Source organism: Xenopus tropicalis, chromosome 3, assembly GCF_000004195.4.
Source record: "Xenopus tropicalis strain Nigerian chromosome 3, UCB_Xtro_10.0, whole genome shotgun sequence".
Classification (NCBI taxonomy): domain Eukaryota; kingdom Metazoa; phylum Chordata; class Amphibia; order Anura; family Pipidae; genus Xenopus; species Xenopus tropicalis.
The window spans coordinates 22,028,653-22,041,339 of record NC_030679.2 but is presented as its reverse complement, the minus strand read 5'-3'; the positions used below and the strand labels follow the sequence as shown (position 1 = coordinate 22,041,339).

At 39.7% G+C, this 12,687-nt stretch overlaps 1 protein-coding gene across 1 annotated transcript in view; it reads left to right on the top strand.

The window, feature by feature from the left end:
- The window catches only part of tnip1 (TNFAIP3 interacting protein 1), a 44,810-nt gene that overhangs the window by 30,921 nt on the left and 1,202 nt on the right, over window positions 1-12,687 (top strand). Inside the window, exons 6-17 of the mRNA NM_001079235.1 lie at window positions 111-305; window positions 902-996; window positions 1,440-1,575; window positions 2,624-2,713; window positions 3,471-3,536; window positions 3,733-3,864; window positions 6,157-6,285; window positions 6,426-6,554; window positions 8,785-8,910; window positions 9,120-9,185; window positions 11,807-11,986; window positions 12,470-12,542. Coding sequence (NP_001072703.1) covers window positions 111-305; window positions 902-996; window positions 1,440-1,575; window positions 2,624-2,713; window positions 3,471-3,536; window positions 3,733-3,864; window positions 6,157-6,285; window positions 6,426-6,554; window positions 8,785-8,910; window positions 9,120-9,185; window positions 11,807-11,986; window positions 12,470-12,542 — 1,417 coding nt within the window. The remainder of the gene's footprint in view (window positions 1-110; window positions 306-901; window positions 997-1,439; window positions 1,576-2,623; window positions 2,714-3,470; window positions 3,537-3,732; window positions 3,865-6,156; window positions 6,286-6,425; window positions 6,555-8,784; window positions 8,911-9,119; window positions 9,186-11,806; window positions 11,987-12,469; window positions 12,543-12,687) is intronic.

The window sequence follows — 12,687 nt, the reverse complement described above, 5'->3', positions numbered from 1 at the left end:
ATCTGCAAGGTGGCAATCAACATAGATCTTTCTGATTTGCTGACATACAATAGTACTGTATATAAGTAACGAATAGTTACAGTAATTCTTTTACCTTTGTGTTGTTCCAGGACCCGGGACCCACCCTGCCACAGGAGGATGATAACGTGCAGCTCCACTTGCAACGCATGGAGACCTCTCTTAGTATGTTTGCAGAAGAGCCTGATCGGAAGAGCCCGATTGCTCACATTAGCCGCCTCGCTCTTGATTTCAGCCGGCTGGCAAGCAAAGTGCACAAGAATGAGCAGAAGACAGCGGTCCTGCAGGTACTCAACCATTGGTTGGTTTCTGAAATCCATTGACATGTATAAACTGTGAACCCTTTCCCATTTATGCCACTGCTTGTTGGTGCTGTCATATTTACTTATCTTTAAACAGACATCAAATCTGAAAAGCCTTCCCATGTAATTAAATGCATATTGCTCATTTATGAATATGAGACTTTTTTCAGAATTCCACATGTACTGTTTTGAGTGAGTTTTTAAGAACATTAACAGTAATAAATATAATCTCCTGTTCTAAGTGGGCCTTGCCCAGGTTGATACTTGCTGGCCTCTCAGTCGCCTATACCGAGCTGGCAGATGGGGCCAATTCAATGACCCCCAAAATCGGTCTGCAAACTGGGTTCACCAGACATTGGTGGAAAAGGCTGGAGAATCCTGACACATGATTTGTTTGTACAGATTACTTGTTTAAACTGATTGTTGGCAGAGTCCTGGCAATTAAATCGGGCAATTAAGCAGCAGCCTAAATCAAGAGGGGCCTAGCCAGAAGTCAGTGTTGCATTCCTCTTTTGTTATGTGAAGTCAGAATGTTAATAGAGCCACGCAGTAATGCCAGTGTCCTTGTTCACTTTTGACAGACTCTGTGTGAGCAGCTAAGGAAGGAGAATGAAGATCTAAGAGCCAAACTGGAAGCCGACTGGAACCAGAGGACACAGGCTGAGCAAGCCCTTAGGTGAGATATGCACTACATGTAATCATCACTTCACAGATGAATCAAACATGATTTAAGATATTTTGGACATCCTCTCCTTTATTTGGGTACTGATTGAAGAAAATATGGATCCTAAAACTTGTGGCACCTGGGCCATATCCTTCTCAAGTCTATTTCACCTATTAGTGAAGTCCTATCTCCTCTTGAATGAGAAAAGTCTGACAGAACCATTGCTGCCATTTTTCAGCCTGAAGATGCTCTAGTAAGCATGTTTGGGTTTAAAAGCTGCTACTGGCACTGTCAGGTGTCTTTTCCATTTGAGTGAAAGGGAGACTGCAGGGGCTGGTATCTCATTTAGCTAGTTCAGCTATAGCATAGGGCTATCGTTTAGACATAACCTGTTTTCAAATATTGAGATTCACACTGGTGACTAATGCTGGTTGTTTTCCTGACTACCTTGAAAGATATGAAAACCTGGAACTGAAAAAACTGATCCTGCAAAGTGATCGAGGGGGTGGGAAAGGATTCCATGCTGGTGGTGGAGTAGATTCTGCAGCACAAGAAGATGCAGTGAAGTTGGAAAATCCCGGGATTCAACAGGTGCGTTCTAATCCTATGCTATACTGTCCCATTAGGCCAGTCTTGTGTGAAAAAGACAGGGAACTTGTGTGATTAAGTTCCACCCTGTCAGGGGCCGATATGAAGGATAAACAATGCCAATAAAACATAAATATGTATACACTATATAGGAATAGTAAAAGAAAAGCATAAATCAGGAACCAGTGTTCCCACTCTCTGTACAGTCTTAGAGAAAAACTATGGACTTGTCAGATGTATGTTTACTTCCAGTTTGAATCCCAGTGTCCTCAATTATGTCAGTACACAAACCCCAGCGGCACTAGCTAATACTCTTTTTTGTTTTTTTATAAAGGGATTCTAACACAGTTGGAAGGCTATGGTCTTTGTATATATTGTGCAACTGGACAAATAAATTTGATGGATGAGGCCCTCAGGGCTGTCTAAAGTAAATGCCAGTAGCTGTGTGCAACTAAACAACACCAAACACTGGATCTGGTTTACATAGACCATTGGCAAAAAGGGCAAAATGCTTGGAATCACCCAAGTCTGGTTTCATTAATGAGTCAGGCCATTATTGCTTGCAAAAATGCTCACTGCTGACCCATGAGTGTACTGGCAAGGTCCAGGCAAATGACATAAAATTCAGTGGAAGTCAAATTGAGCCACAAACATGACTCTCAACTGGCCACAAATTCACATGTTGGGTCATGGGAATATATATTTACACATTTTGTTGCATTTTTTAGTGGGCAACAAAACACCCTCTTACCATCGTACCTTAAAAACTACCCTTTACCACCATGTCACAGAATAGCAAATTTTCCTAAATTGTGTGACAAGTGTGGCTGCATAGGCACATCTACTACATGAACTCCCATGTTTTTGGGCCTAGAAATCAAGGATTAATGAAAACTTCTGTTGCGTGCAATAGAATCATTTGGTTCTGTTGCTGATGTTACTTCTGCTTTATATTACACAACTGCAAGAATTTGCCAGCAGCGATGTCAAGGCAAGGGTTGAATTTCAGTTCCCAATCTCCCCCAGTTACCAGTGACTTATCTCTCTGTAGGTAGCAAAGCTGATGGAGAAGCCAGCAGTGAAAGATCCCAGTGTGTCCCTGCTAAAAAAAGTGAAAATACTGGAACACCAAAGGACAGAGGTAAATAGAAAAACACCAAGCACTGAAAAATGCATGGAGAAAATGGTATTAACAGACATTTATAATTAATAAATTAGTTCTTAGATAGAGGGATAATACAAGCTATGACAACGGCAGACAACACCATTTTGGATGCCTTGTCTAACATATTTTTTCCTCACTTAAAGTGCTTCTTAATATTGAGTCACTTGAAACTATGTTATAGTGACTGTCAGAAAAAAGGGGAAATTACAAGTACCAATGGAAGAAGTCCACTTTTAAGGTTAACACATTTGAATTAATGTTATTAGGATTAATGGTTTAATTCCTTTATATTATTATTAAAGTACATTTAAATTACATAATATATAGACAAAGGAGGACTGGCCCTGTTTGGTTGGCCGTAACCCCAATGATATAAGGCTGCACCACAGGACAGCTAGACCACACCCCTTCTGATATTTTGTTGGGTATATTTCAACAGGAGAGCTGTGGGTGGTAATAAGCCTAGCCTGAGACAATGGCAACTTTAAGCAAGGCTAAAACTGCAAGCTAAGTGGTACCTTCATTAAATCTATGGGTAAAATGTAAATTGGTTATAATTATATCAAATATATTGAATTAAACGATCAGTTTCCTCCTGCTGTGTCTTCATAAAGTATCCAGCTATATTGCAAAAAGATACATTATCTATTACTGGTGCCAATTCAGCCTATGGACATTTACCAGTAATTCTGCAGAGGTGCTCGTTTACTAATTAATATTTTCTCACTTGCAGCTTCTGGAAGTGAACAAACAATGGGATCAGCAGTTTCGCTCTATGAAAATGCAATATGAAGAGAAGGTAACTATCTTCCAATGAAGGGAATGGACATTCTTCTATTGCTTTTTCACTCTTATTTTCACGTATGTGATTAAATGACCTAATGCAGATTTCTGATTCTTCCCCACAGTTACAATTGTGTATTTTAGGTAGATTATTATGCTTTAAAACCTTCCACCTTTCCACTCTTTTTTTTACTGTCAAATTCCTCATTCAGATTACATCTCTGCGGCAAAAGCTCTCCCAGGCATCAAAGGCTGAAAGTGAGCAAGAAGTAGAAAAGGACCGGAAGCAGCGGGATTTTGACCGAAAACTTCTGTTAGCTAGAGACAAAATTGAAGAAAAGGAGGTGAGAGGATATAAAGGAGCTGGTGGGTAACAAGGAGAGGACAGATAAATGTCAAAAGGATGGATATAATAGAGAAGTGACCACAACCAGTGGCTCAGGAGCAACACATTGTTCCCCCCCCCCCTTGATGTTGCTTTCAGTGGCCTCAAAGTAGGTGCCCATTTTAAATGTCTGGCTTGGAGACAAGCTTTGGAAGCACAGAGACACAGTTTTACTCCAAGCAGAGCCTCCTGCAGGCTAGCAGTCCCTATGGGGCTACCAAATACCCAATCACAGCCATCCCCAAAGAACTTTATTCATGCTTGTGTTGCTCACCTTTTTACATTTGAGTGTTGCTCATGAGTGAAAAAGTTTGGGGATCCCTGTTATAGAGCGTAGCCCCTAATCATTGTATTATTCTTAGCATTCTGACCAAGTGCCACTAGAGGGTGCTGTTGGTGCAGGCAGTTTTCCATCTGTGGAGTTGCTTGGGAAACATAGAGGTGCCAGTGTCCCTTCCTGGCATATCATCTATTCTAAATATTTCCTAGACTTGCTAAAATGGAAGCAAACATTTTCTTTCATTATTGAATTTCCCCATAGAAGTGTTGTACAGACCTATTGCTGTTGCTGCTTTAATCTACAAAAATCACTGGGTTTTATTTCTTGAGCTAAACAAGGTAATTAAAGCTTTTCCATGTTTGGTTCTTGTAAAGCAAATAACTAGATTCCAAGTGAACAGATAAACAGAGGTCTTTTATGCAGAGAATTATCTGAGCTCTGGTAATCTAATTATCTAACTATAGCAAGTTGTAGAGGTTATTCTGTTGCAAAACAGATGAGATTCTTCCTGTGTGGGTTAGGGGAACTCGACCTTGTTTTTTTGGCTGTTTGCCTTATTTATTTAAAAGCAAATAATTATCTATCAGTGATCCCATTTGGCAAATCTTCACATGCACATGAACCACGTATTTGCTGCATGCCACAGGTAAAATAGTAACCGCGGAAAATAAATATTTACACTTTTGTGTTCAAAGTCCCTGCGATACCTTTGTATCTATTCATATATGTGTGATTCATAAATGTTTGATTTGCACCCAAATCCCAGTTACTCCTACCAGTTTTAAATTACTATAATGTGAAATGTATGAAATCAATGGGCCCCATGTAGCTTACAGTCCACAATTTCATTCTTTTCACTTCTCCCAAGCATGATTGGATGACCTAGCTTATAAGTAGAATGTTCAGCACTTCATGGAACATTATTAGAGCAGGCAGAGCAACATGTGTCATACCCTTATTCATAATGTAGTCATGCAAGGTCTCCTTCTGGGTTTCAGGGAGGTGTAATGATCGCTGATGTGTGCCTCTGAAGCACCATGTGTCCCAATTATTTACATCCAGTGTAATGTTAACCACCTCTATTTAACTCTCAGTGCATTCAACAAAAGCTCCCAGTGTTTGACAACACATTGCTGCATAGTAAGGCTGATGGAATTCAGCTTTATTTTGTGGATAAAGCTGGGTACATATAAATAACACAAGCAAATAAAATGCTTGTGTTCCTGGATCTCGCTGTGCTCTCCATCTCTTGTTGGATTAAACATTTGAATAGCGCCCAAGTTAGGAGCCAAAAGAGGGTCTATCAGTGTTACTTACTGACCACATTGTATTCATGTGGAAAGTGCATATTGCAGCACTCCAGTTAGGAACTCAAGGACCTGTGTCTTGTCTTTGGGCAAAAAACATTCTGACATGCACCTGTTCACACTTTTCACCCTGCTGTATGCTTGATAAATGACCCTTCTATGTTCTGGCTAGTGTTACCCACTATGCATGTTGCCAGTCTTCCATTCCATCTTTCAATCCATTTGCCAACTAGTCTCTCTTAACCCGTCTGCACTTCACAGTCCATTTATATGAAAAGACATGATGGTTGCATACAAGATCCCTTACAAAAGGGTTTGTTATGAAATTGTTAGCCATACAGTTTAAATGTTTGTACAATTGAAATATATACTTGATGGGTGCCCTGCTGCTTCTCTGGCATTATTGCTATCTAGATTAAGCACAGGAGCACCATATAGTTGCACCAGAGTATGTTCTTTCTAGGTTGAGTGAAACTCTTTAATGTAGGGCCCACAAACTTGATGTTTTACAAGGTTTCAGAGAACCAAAATTGTTTATGGTAGTGATGTGCCTATTCAATATAAGGTACAGCAGGCAGTGAGAGGCATAATGCGATAACAGCTGCTCACAGCTTTGAGTTTTCTCTGCACATTTTCTGAAAGTTTCTGTTATTCTCTTTTACAGTCACAAATCCAAAAACTAGAATCTGAGGTACGGGAACTGAAACAGAAGAATAAGTTTCTTCATGAGCAACTGAGCTCCACCAGCAAGCAAAGGGAATACCAGGAACGAGAGATTAGCCGGCTAAACAAGGTATTTGAGCAACATCAGTGCTTTCCACAGCTTAAACTTAGGGGGCTGGATGCCAGGCCCAGACTGGCACTCAAACGACAATTTGAGTGCGACATTTTTCTCAATCAGTGTCAGTTTACATTATCTCTGCTTATTTTCAGGCTCTGGAAGAAGCACTGAATATGCAAGGGTCTGGACCTTGTTCTCCCTCCTTAATTGCATCCCTGGAGGACCCCAGACTCCCCCAGCGGGAGGAACTGCAAATGCAGAATGATATCCTTAAGCAACAGGTATTTTGGAACCCTCAACTCCTCTCAGAATAGAGCTTTGGGTTTTCCCGAACTGTTTTCCATTTCCTGCATTTTGTCGGGATATTTGAATTTGTGTGTATCAAATTTAAATGAAGAAGCCACTAAAAGTTTTTTTCTTTTTCATTTTTTATTTGTATGGATTATTGACTAAGATGATTATATTGTTTTCTTTTACTTTGCTTCCCTTATATGAACAACAATGGGAAGGAGTAGCACTGTCCCTGTAGTTATAATAATGTTGATTTATCAGGTGATAACTGTGCGGGCAGTGCTACTTGCTGGGCTAGCCATTAGGGCGATGGCAGACTGAGAGATGCATTACCACCAGCAATAATATAAATTGCCGGTCGTAAAACATACATAGCGTTCTGTTTTCTCATAAAGTTTTTTCGTGAGGCAACTTCAGAAAACAAAGTGCCACATATGATTTCCCACTGGCGATTTACATTATTACTGGTGGGAAGGTCAGTTGCCTGGGGTAGCGACAAATCTCCTTATCGGCCATCACCCTATAGGAAGTGAATAAAGGGGAGTTTTGATCACTACACAAGTAGCAGTAATCTTACAGTCTTGCTTAAAATAACTTTGTTGGGGTCTAAATATACAAACAGCCCTGACCTTTACAGTAGCCCATACAGAGAAATACTTTAAAGCTTAAGCCAGCATATCATCCCCTAGAACATTTCTGCAGGAAAAATAAAAGTGAAAATAATTGCTTGAGTAATTGCTTTGCATAGTGTCAGTGCTTTGCATATGTCACTTACAGTAAAATCTGTTTAAATACAGTAAACACAGACTGTCTTATGAGAAACTGCAAATGTTTCAGTTCACGTCAGTTCCCAGAACCCAGAGCAATGGGCTGAATTTCCTTCTGCTGCTATACAAATAGACAAAATGATGGGAGAGTGCATTCTGTATTGACTACCTCAGCAATAGGATCAGCTCTTTAGCAGCCATTCACATTCATTTGTATTATTTGGCCACAAGATCTCCAATAATAATTATTCTTCATAACATTTAAAAACAACAACAGCATCTCCAAAATTCTGCATGTTTGAAATCATTAAACCATAATTTTGACCTATAATGATAGCTGCCTTTGTTGTCCCCCATGGCAATCACAGATATCTTTGGTAGAAACAAGTGCTGCAAGAAATAAATGGTTCCTTCTTGAATGAGGCCAAAGCTCCTCATAAAATAAAGATGATATACTCTAACAAATAGCACATTCTAGCTAAGTATGGGTAGCACCCCCAAGAATTTTTCCCTTAATTCAGTGTTATTATATAATTGTAAAGATATCTGGGTAACTGACCCTTTTGGTTTAAGTTGTTTTTGTATTTGTAAAGCACTTTTGGTAACCGGCCCTGTAATGTTGCCTGTTGTGTAACTGTAAAGAGCTTTGGGTAATAGATCCTTTAGTGTGTGCTGTCCACTTAAAGCACCCAAGCCTGTTTACTTAAAAGCCCTTCAGACCACATACTGCAACTGACTGGACCTCAGCTTGATGGTGCTGCAACTAAACCAGTTTGTCCTCCCCATATAACTCAGTGTATTGGCAGTTTTGGATTGGATGAACATTATAATAACCAAGATTTAAACCACTTTGTTGTAAAGCCTTCGGTAATTGTTGTAAAACCTACTGTGCCAGCCGTTGAGGACCTGACTGGCAGTGATTTTGTATTTCTGATGTATGCTGCTTTGTGTGTTTACTGGCAAGACACAGTGGGTTAAAGCCTTGGGTGCAGGTGAAAATCCTCTACAATATATACATAAAGGATAATTAAATATATTAAATTGGGACTTACTGCTTATAAGAGGTTAAAAGTTTTCTTTTATTAGGCAAAAAGTTATTTTTGTATTGACATGACCTTTTAGGGTAGAGGTATATTCCTAGAGACTCTCCCCCCCCCCCCCCCCCCCACTATTACATAGAGGCATGTGCCTCTTCTGCCTACCCCTAGTTCCAGCTATGACAGTCCAGTTTCTTTATAATCTGATTGGGTGGGCCACCTACCAAGCAATAAAGAGTTATGATGTTTGGCATCCTAGAGGGATGGGTGGCATGGGATTTTCTCTTTACAACAGCGCTTGCTGTGATTCATTGGGATGATAAGGCTCTGAACAGCTGCCCAAGGGCTCTGTACAAGAGTTATTTTAATGCCACCGATTAGGCCAACCATTACTTAACACTGTTCTCCTTATTCAGGTGAAAATATTTGAAGAAGACTTCCAGAAGGAAAGGAGAGACCGGGAGAGAATGAATGAGGAGAAAGAAGAACTAAAGAGACAGCTGGAATTGCTACAGACTCAACTGGGCCAGGTCAACACTCAGGTAAATACTGGACACCTAGATATTATCTGAGAAATCAGGGATTTGTATGCCTTGTGGATGTACTGTGAGGTGCTGCATTCCTGTTACAATTGTGTAAATAGAAAGGAGAGAAAACATTTTGTTTCATGTATCCATGTGGAGCTCTCAATAAAAATAGTCATGGATTTATGGTTATATGTTATGCATAACCAACCCTTGTCTGATTTCAGTTGCGCTCATGCCAGGAAGATTTGCGCAGGGAAATGGAATCTTCTCGTGACGCTGTAAGGAAACAGGTATAATTCCAATGATTTTTGTTTCTCCTTTTGTTTATGTTTTTGCCAAACTACAAGAATGTTTGAGTTAAAAAGAGCAACTTTTGTATATCACTATAAAAGAGATGTTAACCCAAACATAAGATTTTGCCTAATGAAAGAAAATGTAATTAAAAGCAACTTTCCAACATACATTGACATGAGCTCATTCAGCAAGGATTTATATTTTTGTCAGTTCAGATTTCATTTCATACATATACATAAGCCCAACTAATTGAGCTTATGTCAAAAAGGCAGTTATATTCTCTCTTTAAACATTCAGCGGTTTTAAAACTTGCAAAAATATATAGGTCAGGGGTCCTCTCTGTTATATAATCACCCAGGCCTAAGCCTGCTAGAAATGGAAAAAATGGGTTTCAGATGTGTGAGGCCCACTTTCACAAAAGGAGGAGGTTCTTCCCAGAAACACATAGTTTTGAAACCATCCTTATATAAATAAATACTAAACAGTAAGGGCTCTTCAGCTGAAAATATGCCTGCTCAACAAAGGGTTGAACAAACACAGATGAAGCTGTGGGAAGCAATATTCAGTATTTCTTTAGAAAATGGCCACAAACCTCTGTGCTGATAAGGTGGATTGTAGAACGTCTCCCTGTTGCTTCGATGAATAGTGTATTTTTGGAATACAGGAAAGTATATTGTTTTATTTGGAGCCTGCCTCATGAGTCACCAGGCGTGCGTCAGGCAAAAGCATTAATAAAATCACAGCATTTTCTATGAAAGGTCAGCAGATGCATTTTCATTAGAGCCAGATTTTTGGTTGAAAATGTGTAAGTCTGTCAGAGAATTATTTACTGTATTCTGTATGCATGAGTGGGCAGGCACAAATCTCACACTGCTAAATAAAAGCCTTAGGGCCTGATTCACTAAAGTGCGCTAAAAAATATTGCACGCTTTTTTGCGGTAAAAAAGACGCGATAATTTGCGCGCGATTCACCATAGTATTATCGCGTGCGATAAATCGCCATTTCCGCATGCGGTATTTCTCGCGCTAGTTTTACCGCATGCGTTAATTTCCGCACTGAAAAGTATATGATCGCATGATTCACTATAACTTTTGCGCGCTAAATATCGCATTCGGCTATGCGAAAATTAACACCTACTACAGGCAGGCGATAATTATAGAAAAGTACAGTAAATGAGTTTTTTGCAATAAAATATGGACTTTGCAGTGTTATTTATTGAAGTCGAATTTTTGGACGTGCGTTGAATTTTTTTGCGGCGGATTTTTTCATGCGTTTCGCAAAACAATCCGCCAATGGCAAAACGCATGAAAAAATTTGCCATGCAAAAATTCACCGCACATCCAAAAATTTATACAAGCGTCAAAAAATAATAGTCACGGACAACAATTTTTTTGCCCGCACAACATTTTTGCCGTTTCGTGGATCTTTCGAAAGATTTGCTCATTTTTCACTAAAGATAACCAGAACACATTCGCTGATCACTAGTGGCTACTATTTATAAGCATCTACTATTTATATGATACCATTTATATGCACTATTTATATGTGGCTAATATTTCTATGCTACCATTCATATGCGGCGACTATTCGCGTGCGTAATTTAGCACATGTACCGGCAAATACCGCATTGAAATAGTCTTCGCGAGTTAAATAACGCATGCAATATGGCGCGTAAAAAAGCGCGAGTATGCTTATAGTGAATCGTGCAAAACATTAAGACGCAGAAAAATTTATAGCGCACGCTATAAATAGCGCACATTTTATCGCACTTTAGTGAATCAGGCCCTTAGTGTTTAAAGGATAATGGTATAATCAGTAGGGGTGATAAATATTAGGTGACTATAATCAGTTACCTGAGACTGCAGGAGTGCTTCTGTTAACTTAAAACTGCACCAGCTTGGAGTACTTGTTGGAGCACCATGATCGTCTTCTGCTTATTTATTCTTCTTTGTGCTCCTGTTCCGCATGCGCATTAGAGGGAAGAGCCAGTTTTTGCTTCTAGACTTGGCTTCTCACTCTATCATGCATGCACATCCGGAACGGAACAAGAAGATCCAGAGAAAAGAACATGGCAATGTGTCGCTCCTACAGTTGTACCCCAGGCCGGTGCAGTTTCCACTCAACAGGGGCACCTGGTTAGGGTGTAAGGTAAGTGGCCCACATTACATTAAGGGAGAAGGAAAGTTAACATCACTGGGGGGGGGCCCAAAATGTCCGTATTGCTCTGTATGCAAGCAAATTTTCAGTGCGGCTTGGGTGGCATGCCACCCCTAAATTTGTGCCGCCCTAGGCTCGGGCCTTTGTGGTCTCACCACAAATACAGGCCTGGTGGGTGTCATGATCTTTACCTGAGACTTGAGGTGTTTGTTTATTAGGAAAAAGCACCTCAAAGTAGAAATGCAATCATCTGTGCTGAGCTGGATTTAGAATTATTATTATTATAAATAAATATAATACTAATAACAATAATAATAATGTGCCGACATATTCCGCAGCGCTATATCTAATTGAGTTTACTGATAAATTTATACAATAGGTAACGAGCGTCCTGTGCACAAAGGTTTACAATCTATAGGAGTGAATTTATGAATTCATTAAATTGCCTCTGTTTTTCAGGCTTTAGGGGAGAGATATATAGTAGATCCCCACATGGGCCATGTCTGCCCCCCATACCAATATCCGTACAGCCCACCTGGCCTGGTCTATCCAGCGTTTGAAGACTGGCAGATCCGTTATCCCCCTCCAGTGGTTCATCCCGAGCACTCACAAATACAGGATTTGAACAATGTTCCTCCCGTAAGTTCTGAGCTCATACATCTACATAACTTAGGCCAGCCTATACACACTGAAAGGTTACTTACTGGACAGGAGAACGGGTGCTAGGAAATATTGATCAAGCATTGCAGTAATGCAGTGGGAAATGTCAGTTAAATACTAGAAATTATCAGATAATGTGTAATGTTAATGTAATTACTACATTAAAAAGACACCTTTTTAGTTGCTTTAAACTCATTGCACATGTAGTGAGTCTCTGCCATAGTTGGGATCTGATCAAGAAACTGCCCTGGTTGTGCTGTAAAAGTCAGGGGCCCTATTTCAAAGGCTAGTGTGGGTAGACTAAATGAACTAGTGTTTTAGGGCATATTTCTCAACAGTTGAATAGATAATTCACAACAACATTCAGCAAAGGAGAATTTCTTAGCTCTGTTCACTTACTGTATATGGGAGTTGCAGTATGTTGCGTTGTTATCGGTTCATTCTTGTGCTATTACCTTACAGCCCGCATACCCATGGAGAATGGCAACTATCCTCCCCAGAATGCAGAACTCCAAAAATAAGAAGAAAGAACAAGGTAAGTAGTATAAATAGTTAAATGACTAAAATGCAACCCTGTTTAACATGAGCCCCGACAGTAGGGCCTGTGTTCTACTTTATAATTAGAATTTAATAATAATAAACAAAAAATTGAATTAGTAGTTGTAAAAGATTACTGTTGG